The sequence below is a fragment of the Equus quagga genome, chromosome 16, assembly GCF_021613505.1.
Source record: "Equus quagga isolate Etosha38 chromosome 16, UCLA_HA_Equagga_1.0, whole genome shotgun sequence".
NCBI lineage: Eukaryota > Metazoa > Chordata > Mammalia > Perissodactyla > Equidae > Equus > Equus quagga.
The window spans coordinates 23,322,639-23,338,519 of record NC_060282.1 but is presented as its reverse complement, the minus strand read 5'-3'; the positions used below and the strand labels follow the sequence as shown (position 1 = coordinate 23,338,519).

Genomic DNA, 15,881 nt, shown 5'->3' with positions numbered 1-15,881 from the left:
CTATAAACAGCATTAAACTGTGTAAGCTTAAGATACAGCGGGGCTTAAACCATGCAGTCTTAGTATCTTAAAACTCACAGCTGGGAGTAGGACAAACCAGAGGCTTGAACGCAAAGGCAGGTACATTCCAAGTTACTGAAATCCCTGGCTTTTGGTTGGCTTCTCAGACGGACCCAGAAAGCCTCTGGTACATGCTCATCAGCTGAGTCTGTTTAGGATCCCAAGGACATACACCCATAGGCATCTCATAATTTGTACCTATTTAGCATTTACAGAGATAAATCTGTGCCCCAAATATTCCTCAGCACAAGCCATTTGCTGGCTTCATTTTAATCTTAATACATTCTAAATTATATTATAGAGATTATACATCTACCAAAGTTTCAGCTTCCATGGCTCTTCTGTTAACTATTCTAGCCTCTCATTTTTTAAGTCTAAGACCTTGAAAAATTCACTATTTGAATAATTATTAAGGCAAATAAAAGAGGCGGCATAATTAATTTCTTTCATCAATGTCCTGGGGAACAATACCAACTGAATGATCAATACTCCAACATTTACAGCTTATAACACAACTTTTATTAGAAAAGTTATACATAACATAGCATCAACTATTTTCAAGAACAATATTAAACCCGATAAGCAACAAAAACCAGACTAACAAAATGTGTAACAAGAAACTAATGACCTTTCTATAATCAAACATTCAATTATCTACAATGTCTTTTTACAAAGGGAGAAAAATCCACGGTTTACAGGCACATCATATTGAAAATAAAGCTGCAATAGCAATTTTATACAATTACAATTCTCAAGAAACTGAATCATCAAAACAGTAATTACGAGTTCACAAATTTAAAACATTTCACATAATTTTTAAATTATTGGGTATACACTGAAGTCTGAGTTTCAAAAGTGATTTTTTTTCCCACAAAAGTGCCAACACTTTTTCAGTGTGAGTAATTTTGCCCTAAAAAGTTAAGATATGTTTTGATAATCATCATAGTCACATAATTTCTGGTGCTATCTGGTCTGTTAATAATAATAAAGCCTTTATTTGGATGTGTGTTTTTCTTCACTTAAATTATAGGAAACCAGATATAGGATTTCTGTTGCAAAGCTATTAAAATAAAGTTCCAAACACAGGAGTGTGCAGCATTGGAAAAAGAGACCAGTACTAAAACTTATAATAAATATGAGAGAAGCCATTAGTTTTTACAGCGTTGTCTGCTTAAAGGTTAAGTCTCCCAGGTGTACAATTTCCCATCAGTTTGTCCTTTTAGTTGGCATAGCAATTTCTATTTTCATGATCTGAATACTCAAATATATTCAAACATCTTTTAAAACTTTGATTTATAGCTCCTGGAAAGTTATGTTTTTTATATTCACTCTATTCTAAAAAGTCTATTTCTGCTCATTTTAGAGCCTCACTAAAACAACAGATTTCAGGATAGTAAGGTTCATTAAAAAGTCTCAAGTGGAATGATTTAATAAAATAGAACGCTTTAAACCAAGTCCTATCTTTTTGTAGCTGAAGGGGACTAGTTATAACACAATTTCACACATCCCCTTGGTCATTATGGAATTATACTTTAAAACATATCTCAAGAGGACGATCTCTGTTTCGGGCACCATCCCTAAGCACAGTTGTTACCAAAAAGATTGCTGGTGTTACTGATGGGAAAAGACAATTTCTTTCCGTCCAAGACTCACACCATAGCTCTTAAATTGTCAGCCATTTATCCTGACAAGTTTCCCTTTCCAATAGAGAATGGACAGCTAAGATAAAAATCCTGACTTTTGACTGCTACTCAACATTATTACATGCGCCAATATTGCACAACATCTGTTCTGAACTGTTAAAACAATCTTCTGGGTCCTTGTTTTCTCCATCAGAACACAATCACAATCCATACAAGCAGTTTCTCTTAAAGATGAAATTGTTAAATTTATAAAATGAAGAAAGAAAAAGGCAGACACTTTGTACAAAAATCTAAATTTTCTCAAAGGGTTTTGTGTGCCCTACACATGGGGGCAATTTGTACACACTAGTGAAATGAACACTAGCTATAATGTTTCTAGCTGCTCAAATAATGTGGAACCTTGGTCCAGGCGTTGCAATGATGTCACTGTATGGTTCTTCCTGTGTCAGCTCAATAGCTTGCTGCTTTTTAAGAACCAAGAAGCTGTAGAACTTTGCTGCAGCTTGCTTTCTGTTTGTGTTTCGACATAACTCAAGCAAACTGATGGATTCAGCTCCAGTTTTAGCAAGAGCTCGCTGAAATAAAAAAGGGAAGAATTAAGCGAAAGTAATCTACACAATAAAGTAGTAATTTTAAAAGGATGCCAATTTTGAATCTTGGAAAAAGTATACTGTATATTCTGTTGGAGGCTGGGAGTGGACTTTTTGGAACAGTTAAGAAGGTAAAAGGACAAAGTAGATTACATCTAAAATCAAAAAAAGCAAAGTTGTTCCAACAAATATTAAAACAATTCATTTCTTTGGACATCTATTGCGATAAGTAGTAAAATCTAGCGCTTTCAGGTCTTAAAATTTCAACTGATTTTTAAATCTGACTGACCTTTGAATCTATTTTAGGAAACCTTGAATAACTTGCCTGGTATTTCTTAGTTGTTCAAGATATCTCATATATATCTGATACATTCAGGCCCAAGGATAAGTGACAATAATTAAATCTGCTAAACCAAAAATAAGATGATGCAGACACAAAAGAAGTTCCATCAAACATCACTACAGTTCTGCTGTGCAGGATAACCATTTGGAAAGTGTTCACCTGGATGCCTTCCAGGAAAACTCTTGGCCTAACGGTTTACGTATTAAAATAGTTTGAAATAAGTAGTTTTGGAAAAAGTTTCACAAAGGCAGAATTTTTGGTTATAGCATTTAACTATTTTTTGAGGGAGCAATGCCAAAAATCTTCCAAGTCTTTTTCTCTGAGACTGCACTGGCATACCTGAAGCCCATGAAGCATCTGCTGGGTCCTTTTGTTCCATCTTCTTTCTTCCTGATCCTGATCACCCCCTGAAGCATCTTCATCCTGAATGAAAATGGTCCCCCAACAAAAAAAAGCTGACAAAACAATTCTGCTGAAAAAGGAAATATTTCTGTATCTTCTCAAAGCTCTGAATTAGAGTATTTGGACTGATAGAAAATTATACTTTATATTGCTGAGAGAAAAAATCACTTAGCATCTAGTATGAACACTGAAGTTTGTCTTTCCTAAATTACAAAAAGAAAGTCCTCTGTACCTGCACGCAATCATTTGGCTGAATATATGACTGTACTGGTCTATAAGGATATGGTCTACACGGTCCCTGGACCACTTCTAGGTGGTGAACCGTTGGTTATAGTCTGACAGACTCCTAATCTCATTGTGGACCAGTACCAAGGACCCTGCAGACTCACGAGTACTGGTCTATATGGTGTTTTAAAAGAAATGGGTTATAATTCATAAAATACATTTTACTTGAGCTGCCCAGTTCCCAGTCACCTGCCACCTACAGACCTGCTTCCTAAATGACTTTCTGAACTGTAAATACTGATTCATCAACAATAAGTCTGAGATAATGGCACACCCTAGTACATAGGCTGCTCTGGGGCTAAATTTTGACTTTAAAACAATGTAGTCCTCATAGTAAAGATAAGCACTAAGTGGTTATGCAATCTATAGCTGGCATAATGATAAATTACAAGTACAAACAGATGCTACTGAAAATGTACCCAACCCATAACCATTAGCCTTGGGAGAAATTTAAAAGCTTCAATGCTACCTGAAGACCCTTTAAATTTAAAATAAAGGTCTAAATAAAACATCTGACAGAGCATCAAATAGAAGAATATATTCTAAGTCTTACACAACAACCTCAAAGATCCAGAAAAAAACGAGGAAAAACAAAGACCAGCCAAAGCATGCCCCAGGAAAGGGAAATCCCATAAAGCATCTCTACTTTTTAGAAAATAAAAGTCATTCAAGCCTTCAACCCGTCTATTTCAAGCCAAGACACATCCCACTGCAGTCTCACGAAAACAAAAACAAAACCCACACAAGTAGAAAATGATCTTATTTCCAGGGCACAGACAGAGAGGTATTACCAGAGACAGATGTTAATAGCAGTTAAGAACTGACCCCTGGACCGCAGGGTAATAAAGCAGCTAGAAACAATTTAGAAGTCAAACAAGAAATCACTGAAAGGGTAGTCCACATCCTTCAAAAGCCCGCAAAGGAACCAGTGAGCTATAGCACAGCATAAAATTTGACGTTCTTAATGACCACCAAGAATCTGGTTACATTTCAACATTTTCCATCACCCTGATGCTCAACATCAATTAACTTAGCTCAAATATGAAAAGTAAAAGGGAAGTGGTTGAAGATTTTTGCTAAATCTAGAATGGGAATTTATTCATAGGTCTTTTACGTTTCCTCACCTCCTCCTCTTCATCATCTTCTTTCTCCTTCTCCTTCTCCTTCTCCTTTTCTGGTAGAAGTTCTAACTCTGGAATTAACTGACAGATGTTTGGAGGCTCTTCGGGAGGCAGCTCTACAGGAGGTATTTCCATCTGTTCCACCTGCTGAGGCTTAGCGCAATAAAAACAAGGCAACTTAAGATGCACATTTTAAGGGTAGTGTCTTCTAAATACACAAATATATAGCTGCTGAAGTTTTTAGAATGGAAATACTTGGGTCATATCTCCATAGTGCTACACAATAAAAAACTGATTATAGTGTAGATTTTGTTCTTTTATCATAAAGTTACAACATTAAAGTAGTTTACAAAAGAAATTAATCCATTATCTTCTTATCATAGAACAAGTGTTTTGTTTTTATACTTATTTTCTGGGAGTCAAATACTTAAAGGTCTACATGAGAAATTTGCAAATAACAAGAAAAACAATAAACAGTCAAAAAGCCAAAAACCTTCTGTAGTAGCATTTTAGGAAAGAAACAGAACTCACTCCAGGGCAATGCAAAAAGGCCTTAACATCAATTAGCCTGCTACTGTCAACCATTATCACCTAATATTGCCTTAAGGCTATTAGAACTAAGCTTGGCTCTGAGTGGGAGTCTTGCTGGTCTTATAGCAGCAAATAATAGGAATGAGGAGACTATTTTTCTGGGTCCATCTCTTGAATTTCCTTCTTCTCAGACTTAACATAAACAGTTGAGAACATTAAAAAATAAAGTCTTTAACGAACCAAAGGAATGACAAGGGAGCAATTACCAGGAGAGTAGTACTAGAATAACCCACTCATTACCTGTTCCCATTCCCATTCCTGAGCTCCTACAGAAAAATGCTTTTCTGACAACTCCTTACCACCAGAGGGCACAGAGAACTAGTTCTTAAAATTAGCAGAGTATTCTTCTGCCACTCTCTCTCAATGGACGCTGAACCAAGAGCCTAAGGTTACCAAAAAGCCTCCCTTTGCCCAGATTAGGTTATTCTATAGATTTCAATTAAGGTTGGGAAGCCTTAAACCAGACCTTACTTCCTTTACACATATTTTAGTTTTCCTGTCCTAAGTGAACCTCATGGTAGTCCGTCTGAATGAAGTAACTTGAACGAACGTCGCTTCACTTTTTTTTTAAAGCAATCTGACAAGCATTCTGATTACTTAAATAAGACAGCCTAAAACTGCCTAGTATTGGAGATAAGCAGCAATGTTGCTAAAGAATAAACTAGAACCTGAAACAGGATAGCCCAGAAATAAACCCATCCATATATGGTCAATTAATTGACAACCAAGGAGCCAAAAAGATACAATGGGGAAAATATAGTCTCTTCTATAAATGGTGCTAGGAAAACTAGACAGCAAGATGCAAAAGAATGAAAGTGGGCTACTACCTTATACTATACATAAAAATCAACTCAAAATGGTTTAAAGACTTGAATATAAGATCTGAAACCATAAAACACCTAGAAGAAAACATACGCGGTAAATTCTTTGACATTAGTCTTGACGATTTTTTGGATTTGGCAACAAAAGCAAAAGTAAGTGGGGCTATATCAAACTAAAAAGCTTCTGCAAAGGATACCATAAATAAAATGATAAGGCAACATACAGAATGGAGGAAATATTTGCAAATCATCCGATCAAGAGTTAATATCCAAAATACATAAAGAACTCAAGAGCAAAACAACAATCTGATTAAAAAATGGAGAGAGCATCTGAATGGATATTCTTCCAAAGAAGATATCCAAATGGCCAACAGGTACATGAAAAGGTGCTCAACATCTCAAATCAGGGAAATGCAAATCAAAACTACAATGACGTATCACCTCACACCTGTTAGAACAGCTATTATCAAAAAAGACAAGAAATAACCAGTGTTGGTGAGGATGTGGAGAAAAGGGAACCCTTGTGCACTGTTGGTGAGAATGTAAGTTGGTGCAGACAATATGGAAAACAATAATGGAGGTTCCTCAAAAAATTAAAAACAGAACTACCACATAATCCAGCAATTCCACTTCTGCATATTTATCTGAAAGGAAATCACTATCTCGAAAAGATATCTGCGCCCCCGTGTTCATTGCAGCATTATTTACAATAGCCAAGACATGGAAGTGTCCTAAGTGTCCATCAATGGATAAAGATGTGACATATATACATCTACAATGGAATATTATTCACCATGTGAAAGAAGGAAACTGTGCCATTTGCGACAACATGAATGGACCTCGAGGCCATTATGCTATGTGAAATAAGTCAGAGAAAGATATATACTGTATAATATCACTTACATATGGAATCTAAAAATACTGAATTCACAGAAGCAGAGAGCAGGTTGGCGGTTACTAGGGGCTGGGGAAATTGGGAGATGTTGGTCAAAAAGTATCATCTTATAATTGGAAGTTTATAACTTCTGGGGATCTAATACACAGTATCATGATTATAGTTAATAAAACTGTTATATACTTGAAAGTTGCTAAGAGAGATTTTAAAAGTTCTCATGACAAGAAAAAATTTGTGACTGTGGTAATCATTTCATAATATATACATGTATCAAATCATTATGTTGTACTCCTTAAAAGTAACACAGTGTTATATGTCAATTATATCTCAATAAAACTAGAAAAAAAAGCCGTTTAATCATGCTGACAAAGAAATGAAAAAACAAGATAAAAATACAGTGGTCAGACATCTGAAACTAGGCTGATAATTACAAAAGTGACGATCTGTCCCCACCTGGCCTGAAATGTGCAAGAATCTACTAGCTTATTTTTAAGCACAAAAATTCTCTTTTATTTAGCAGGGAGTTTGTTTCATTTCACTTACGACATCTTTCATACTTGTAGAATTTAACAGGTTCCATATACTGCTTTTGTTATTTTACTTAGAACTGTCCCCTGGATTCACCCTGGACTAATGTTTGAGAAAGAAAAAAATACAATATGCCAGAACTAAGTTAAGAGTCAAGGAGGTCACATTAGCCAAGAGTGCTCACTCTGAAGCAAGACCCCAACCAAGAAGAGCGAGAGACTGAAAACGTCTGGAACCTCATCTCCCACTTAGCGCACACACTGTGTTCATATCCTCAGACGCCATTCTTTCTCTCTGGACCCATTTCTTGCCATTTTCTTCCTAAACCAAGAAACTACAAAGAGCTTAAACAACACTTGCTACTACTAGGGATCTAAAATAATCATCTGAATACCCCAAAACATCTTGAGGGAGACATGCGCTTACTTACAGGGATCACAGGCTCTGGGTCAATCTGTCCTGCTTTTCGCTTAACCCCCTGAGGTGGTGGTGGGGGCATGGCTGACTCATCCAAGTTTGTTCTGCTGGTCTCCATCACTGACTCCTGGAGGCGGCTTGGCTCTTCCAAAATGGGTTCATCTGCAATTGGTTATATGAAGAGGAGACTTGGGTCATATGGTCTTCAACAATATTTCTGAACTATTTACTTTTAATACTAATACACTGAGACACAGGTACTTTTTCTAATGAAGACAGCTGAAAAAAATCTTACCTCTGCAAAGATTACTCAATTTATAACAATACACTTAAAGGTGGGAAGGGGCCTTAAAAGGCCAAGTCCCACCTCCCGTCCAACGCAAGGCAACCCTTTAGCAGACTACCACTCAGCTAATTCTGAACCTTACATCATTCTGAAAACAGAAAGCTTCCTTTATCTAACAAAATAATCAGACAATAGAATAAGGCATGGATTCCCCTATCCAAAAATTTGAGTATACTCCTTTCTTCCTAATTTCTTTTACTTTGGCAATATATAGGTAAATTTTATGCCAAATGTTCATTTAACTTTCATCAAGGAACTCTTTCAATAGAACAGACCGATAACATCACGCTGCTGATGTTGCTGGGGCTGGTCCTCTCTGGGAACCTCTGGATTCTCAAATTCTTTGAGGAATTCATCCAAATTATCAGCCTCGCCTCCTTTCCTCCTTTTCCTAAGGTCTTCTGGTACTAGTGGTGTAAGACAACGTGTAAAGAGCTGTTTAAAAAAAAGGAAAATCTCAATTATAAAATGTCACATTAACTGAAAATCCACTGGAGATTTCTGTTTTCCATAAGTATGTTTTAATAAATATAGTCCTAATCAGTTTATATATAATCTAGCATGATTTCTATTTAGTGTTATATTCATTCTTCATTGTAAATACAGACTTTCAAATTAAATAAGATTTTTATTATCCATTGTCTTATAACCCAGAAAGATAACACTAACGTTTTAAATTTACTTGCCTGCAGTTTTTCATATTTATACACTTAAAACTCAATCTAAGTGGATTCATACCAAATAGCTTAAAATATTAGTGCTTTCTTCACTTAATATTACATGATAATTTTATTAACTATCATTTTTAATATTTTTAATGACTGCATAAAATTCCAGAGTGGAGAGAGATATATGTGTGTGACATATATGAACCACTTTTCAATATTTTAAGTTTCTTTCTTTAAAATTTAACTGTAAATGATGTCATCAACACCTTTACAAATGTAGCTTTTTTTCAGATTTTGAACTATTTGCTTAGGAAAACTTCCTAATACTGAGACCACTGAAGTCAAAGAATATAAATATGTCAAGGACCGTCTTCCAAATGATTATATAACTGTGCTTCTAATAAACAGCAGTTTTACCATAGCCCTGCTTTTTTGGAACACTTTAAATTTACAATACAGTAAAATATATAGTAACATCAACTGGTTCTATCTATATTTCAACTTTAGACAGAGAAATACTCTAACCACACTGCCTTACTCCCTGGATGCCTCAGAACCTTGTTTTGGAATAGTCTAGAACCTAAAGTGATCAGAAAAGGGCCTGAAAATGAAAAAAAAATTCTCATAAAGCCAGAATTCTTTTTTTGGCTGGCAAAGATTTGCTGAGCTAACATCTGTTGCCAATCTTCCTCCCTCTCTCTCCTTTTTCCCCCACTCCCCGAAGCCCCAATATATAGTTGTATATTCTAGTTGTAAGTCATTCTAGTTCTTCTATGTGAGCTGCCACCACAGCACGGCTACTGACAGTTGAGTGGTGTGGTTCTGCACCTGGGAACTGAACCTGGGGGACCGAAGTGGAGTGTGCGGAACTTTAACCACTAGACCATCAGAGCTGGCTCCAGAATTCTTTATTGTGGGAAAAGAATCCCATGTTTTAGCCAGAAAGCAACATGTGAAGATTGCAGCCTTCAAAGACAGTACACACTAAGGCAAGATAAGTAATAATTTATCATAGGAGGTTGAGGAGAGAGAACTATTATTAAAAATGTCAGTGGGTTTTTAGGGAACATTCATTCGGCATCTTTTAGAAATGCAGGTGTCACTTATCATGATCTTTCAGATTAGTTTATGTTCAGTATACTGTGATTTAAGGGAGACAGAGAAGATGCCAAATAGTTGAAAAATACTTGATCAAAAACGATCCACAGGTTTTAAAAGTTTATTTTTAAAAATGGTCAAAATGTATGTGAAATAAAAAATTTAAAAAGGCAAACTGTATTACCTTCAGTAGTCTGTTATTCCACAAAGGCTGAGCAGGTAAAGAGAAGAGTTTTTCTACTCCCCCTGTCTCTTTCCACATCATCAATTTCTTGGTGGGTGGTGCCAGATCCAAAGTAGTAACAATATCAGAATAATCACTAAGTTGGGCTCTAATTGTCTTGCTATCCAACTCTTTGACACTGTCAACAATTAGTTTCCTCTTTCTCTTGGCTTTTGTTTCTTTGACTGGAATCAAAAAGAAAATAAGGTCATTTTCCTGAGAGGCCAGCATGAAACATACAACTATCAGATTGGTCTCATTCTATCTCTGCTTTTCTACACACCTAGGAGAAAAGTTAAGCCTCGAGGGCAGAATCTGCTTTAAGTGATATTTCCCAGGTACTATGTAGAATAGAGGCTAGCAAACAAGAGGTGTTCAGCAGAAATCTGCTGAATGAATGAATAATTACGCATAGACTTGTAGCACAAAACAAGCAAAATACTGCAAGAGCCAATACATTTTTGCCCATGTAGCTTTATACTGTAAACATGGAACATATGAGACTTGATTCAGAGTTGGGCTCAAGTTCTAGGTGCTGCCATTTATTAGCAGAGTGACCATTAAGAGAAGTTAATTTCATCTTGCTTCCCTCTTCTTTTTCTCATTTGAAGTATGGCCAACCACTTAGGGGTTGTAAAATACTTAGTATAGTGTCTGGCATAGATTAAGTCCTCCATAAATGGTTCCAATTACTATGACTTTTATTGGAAAAGTTACAATTCATATACAGCAATTATACAAGCAGCTCGATGAAGTGAAACAATCCCAAACCCAGTCAGATGGAACAGGAATTCCACCTTAGATACTGTTTGTATATTCATTTCTAATTCTGACTAAAACTCTGCAAAGACACAGAAAAGCTCATGGGATTAAACAAATTCCTTAAGATTTCATCCTGACAGGTTATATACCCCATAGTTTTTATATATAAAACATTCATGTGGTTCAAATTTCAAGTCAAGAAGATGTTACACAGTGAAAGCCTCTGTCCACTCCCTGGCCTACAGCTGAGCTCCCTTCCCTGAAAGCAAAAATTCAAGTTCTTCCAACGGCCAGCAAAGCCTATCCTATTTTAAACAATGCAGTATTTAAACACGCTTACCTCGTTTATAGTTGTCTGTAATATCTGTCACTAATATACTACCTATTTTATTACCCATGATCCCCTAATTAGTATCTAAGTTCCACGAAGATAAAGACTTGTTCACTGTTATATTTTTAGTTACGTAATAGTAAGCATGCTTTATAAACCAGAAGCCTAAGTTACAATTTTTAGCGATCAGATTCTAAGGAGGAACCCCCCCAAAAATTAGTCTTGTTCTACTCAAAAGTCGTAACTATATCTTGAATTATACTGTGACTGATCTCGAGTTTTCTACTCCCTTATAACCATAAACCATCTAGAAATTTAAAAATTCATGTCCAAATTACATCTCAAATTGCCTCTTTTACTCAGAAGCAACACCCCCAATTAAATGTTTTGCTATGTTTATTTTTTTTGAGGAAGATTAGCCCTGAGCTAACATCTGCTGCCAATCCTCCTCTTTTTGCTGAGGAAGACTGGCCCTGAGCTAACAGCCATGTCCATCTTCCTCTACTTTATATATGGGACGCCTACCACAGCATGGCTTGCCAAGCGGTGCCACATCCGCACCCGGGATCCAAACTGGCAAACCCCAGGCCGCCGAAGTGGGAATGAGTGCACCTGACCACTGCGCTACCAGGCCGGCCCCCTGCTATGTTTCTTAATAAACACTAAAATAAACAGAATACTGATTTTAGAACCTCTGATATTTCCAGTTAAAAAAAAAAAGAATTTTAGATTTTTCCAGATTGTAACCCAACTATACAGAATCTAGAATTTGGAAGATAATTGATTAATAAATCTTGTACTTTACTGTAAAATGCCTTGCAATGTTTTCTGATTGTTACACATGTGACCTGCTAGCATTTTGGGAACCCCAAAAGACTAAGATAAATATTAGCAGAAAGCTTGTTCTATACTTTTATATTTCACAGCAACTCACACAGATGTTCCATAAGATACTTTAATTATAACTGAATTAAGTAAAGATTCTATGATAGATGACTGTGACAAAGGAGAAAGCAGCTTAGTCATCTAAAATGAGATCAGCAGATTAATGGACAAGAGCCAGAACTAGGACTTTATGTTCTTATTAGTCAAAAAGTTTATTTGCTCACCAGTGATATCAATAGGTTCCAAAGCAAAGGCTTCTTCCTCATTCGGAACAAGTGTTGTCTGATCAGTCATAGTTGGCATTGGTTCAACAGGATCCACGGAATCAGGACTATCAGGCCCACCCACTATAGAAAACAGAAATTTGGTCACAAAAGGCTTTGGTAGTATTTAATATATATCCTACAAATAGGGGGGAAAATCCCTCTGAGAAACTGAAAGAAACCACTGGTACAAAGACGGTACACTTTTCTAATTATGAGGAAGTCCCTCCAGAGTTGAACCCTCCTGGCCAAAAAAGGGGGAGGGGCACAGGGTTAAACAATAAGAGAATCAGAACTGGTAGCTCATTAAAAGCTGGAACTTTTAGTTTGTGGTGTTCTATGTTAAATCTTCTTTGGATGCCATACAATCATGCCCAGAGTACAGAAGATAAAATGCTTACTTGACACATTATCATCCTCATCCATATCATCATGTGCAGGCTGCTCTGGCAACATCACCCCTGCCTCAGACAGGGCAGGGGGATCATCAAAAATACCGCCATCATTATTACTAATAAGTTTGTCATCTGAAATAGGGAACGTAGTTTAGTTATAATTTCAAAGAGAAATGTTAAAAGAATAATAGCCAGTCACTGGAAAAATAAAATTAGGTTAAAGTGGATTATACTAAAATCTGTATTCAATCTGCATGTACTTCTCTTCAAGGTAGTGTACAAAAGTATAAAACCCTCAGTATACGAAAAAGTTTCTCATTCTTAATTTACATTTTCTAGTTCATATCTATTTAAAACATTTACTTAATGAGATATCAAAAACAAATAGGCTTTAAGAACTAGTAAAACTTAAAACTCTGAGATAAGCACACTTAAAAAAAATCAGGTATTGTTATAACATTTTTAGGTTACAGTTTTACAGAAAACTTTATTGAAGCAACTGGTCACAATTTACACATATATAGCACCTAGAGAGCTGCTCTAGAGCCAGAATTAGCTTTTGCTCTTAAAAAAGTTATGTTAGAATAACCACTTTGTTGTAACCTACCTAATATACCACCATCATTTCCTTCTCCAAAATTGTCATCCTTATACTGGTCTTCATATTCTAAATGGTTAATTTTCTCATTCAGATTGCTGGTGCTCTGTTCCGGCTCTAATAGGAGGTTTGAAGCACTAGTGCTTACTAACATGTCGTCATCCTCAAAAGCGCTGCCTTCTCTCATTATCTCACGATCATCCATTCCAAAGTCTCCTGAACAAATTTCAGTCATTAGTTGAAAAAAGCTAGAAACATCACTGTACAAAAGACAACAGCCTATAATTTAGTATAATTATGTCGTCACATTTGCTTACTCCAGCCTTATTTATCTTTGAATGCTAAAACATGTAGTTTAAACTTTAAATCTGTAGTATCTACATTTCATAAACTGATTCTGGGACATGACTAACAAATTCAAACACAAGATTCAAATTTAGGTTATCCTAAATATGTTAAGTAAATCTAAATATGTATATACATTAGGTTGCATTAACATTCACAGACCTAAACTTTCTTGATAATGTATTTTCATGAAGAAAAGAATTTGACTTGCAACCAGTTTTGAATAGTATTCAAAAAGAATAGTAGGTACACAATGCAATTGCTCCAACATGAAAAAGCAAGCACTACTTCCATGTTGGGACTTGTCACACAAATCAATATATAAGGTTCTATCACCATGTGTGTGGGAGCTGGAGTAGGGAAAGAATGAGTTCTAAGATTGGTGCACAGAAATAATGCTTAATACACTGGTAGGAAGGCGAATTCTTTTCTTGATGAAAATGCATACGGTGAAATTTTAAGTCTTTTTGTCATTATGAATGTAACATATGTCTGGTTTTCTTTTCTAAATTGCTAGTGTCACAACATAATTACAACGTTATAGCTAGTGGCTAGTGATTTGGTTCTCTATTACCAAAATCATTTTCTTGTAGGATACTGATGTTTCCAACTTCTTCTCTCATGGTTATCTCTTCCACTCTACTCTGGTTCAGGCTGAACTGCTGGGCCACATCGATGTCACTTTAAAAGAATTTCAAATACATTTTAGTCTCCAGTCTCACTGTAATGTATTTATAAGGAATAAAATATCCCAACTCTCTATATGAAAAAAAAAGACATACAACCTATCAAGGTTTAGGAGCCTTAATATTTAATACTATATAAATACAATCCAAGAATCTGAATAACTACTTGAAAGTTAATTTAATTTATATTTAAACTTTAAAACCAATAATGACCAGCAAAGAAAATTTAATATGCTGAAATCACTACAAAAGGCGACATAGTATATAGAGGAAAAACTAAGAAATGCATGGGCTAGATAGGCATGAGTTTTCATCAGGGTCCTGCAACTTACAGGTGTGAACTTTGAAGTTACCTGGCTTTTCTGAGACTCTGTTTTTTCCTCTAACAAATAATAACCTCTCATATTGTTTAATGTTACATGTTTTAAAAATTTATTTAATATTTTTAAATACCAATGTGGAATATCATCGGCCAAATTCAGAATGTAAGTACTTGGAAACAAATCACCAGATTTTTTTCAGCACATAAATGGCAAGGAAAAATAAAAGAGGGATGCAGAGGTGTTACAGATTCTTAAGAGAGACTTATGAGACATCAACGAAATGCAGTCTGTAGACTTTAGAGACTCTAACTTAAACAAAATGAGAAAAAAAAGGGCTGTGTGTCAACTGGAGACATCTGAACACTAAGTGGATATTAAACAATTATTTTAATTTTTTTAAAGGTGCAATGTTATTATGGATATGTTTTAAAAATTCCTTACCTCTACAGAGATACATACTGAGGTATTTACAGATAAAATATCTATTTGCTTCAAAATAATCTAGGGGGGTTGGAAGGTGAGCTGGGAAAATATGAAATAAAACTGGCAATATATTGATAATTAAGAAGCTGGATGATCAGTGTATGTTCATAATACTAATCTCTCTACAGTTTAGCTATGTTAAAACATTTCTATGATATAAAATTTTAAAAAAGGAAAACAATAGAAATAGAGGAAAAAAGTAAAGGAGCTAGACAGTGCCTAGCACTAATTAACACACACAATCAAAATCATGAATTTATTTTAATTAGGAATCACAGATCATTTTTAAAAGCAGAGAAATTTGTCAAAAAATAAATGGGGCTTGGTGTAGAGGGTTTCTCGGTTGTCAGTTGTGATAATCACTTGGAAAGTTATAGTCACATTCCATCAAGGTAACGATAGCTGGCTTTGGAGGACTTCAGAAGATGGAAACATACCACAGTATTCTGCTATAAAGGCCATCTCGGTACAACTTTCTCCTCTTAAAAGTGTGTTGTGACAAGGACCCTTTCTTGCTCTTAACATAAAGTTGTCTCAAGTTTGTTAAAAAAAAAAAAAAAAATTGTGCCTGCATATAGCTTGGCCAAGAAGATAACCAGTAGATCACTTTAATATATACCTCTGAAGAAAAATCATGAAACAATAGTTCAAGTAAAGCACACAACTGGACAACAGTTCAGTTTACACAACCTCTGGCCCAAGCATATCAGAATTCTTATATTTTAGCTGTGTTAGAACACTTCTAGATTATATGTTTCATATTTATACAATATCCTAAA

General features: G+C 35.5%; 1 protein-coding gene across 2 annotated transcripts in view; it reads right to left on the bottom strand.

Annotated features, from left to right (window-relative positions):
* Window positions 1-556: 556 nt before the first annotated feature.
* RAD21 (RAD21 cohesin complex component) overlaps window positions 557-15,881 on the bottom strand; it is a 28,856-nt gene continuing 13,531 nt past the window's right edge. Inside the window, exons 5-14 of one of the 2 annotated variants that reach the window (XM_046642245.1) lie at window positions 14,185-14,291; window positions 13,275-13,478; window positions 12,674-12,799; window positions 12,234-12,356; window positions 9,993-10,216; window positions 8,318-8,477; window positions 7,710-7,858; window positions 4,448-4,597; window positions 2,976-3,059; window positions 557-2,278 (exon numbers count right to left, since the gene is read on the bottom strand). In XM_046642245.1, the coding sequence (XP_046498201.1) occupies window positions 2,087-2,278; window positions 2,976-3,059; window positions 4,448-4,597; window positions 7,710-7,858; window positions 8,318-8,477; window positions 9,993-10,216; window positions 12,234-12,356; window positions 12,674-12,799; window positions 13,275-13,478; window positions 14,185-14,291 (1,519 nt within the window). In that variant the 3' untranslated portion in view covers window positions 557-2,086. Of the gene's footprint in view, window positions 2,279-2,975; window positions 3,060-4,447; window positions 4,598-7,709; window positions 7,859-8,317; window positions 8,478-9,992; window positions 10,217-12,233; window positions 12,357-12,673; window positions 12,800-13,274; window positions 13,482-14,184; window positions 14,292-15,881 lie in introns of both variants that reach the window. The other variant, XM_046642244.1, reaches the window with a different exon arrangement.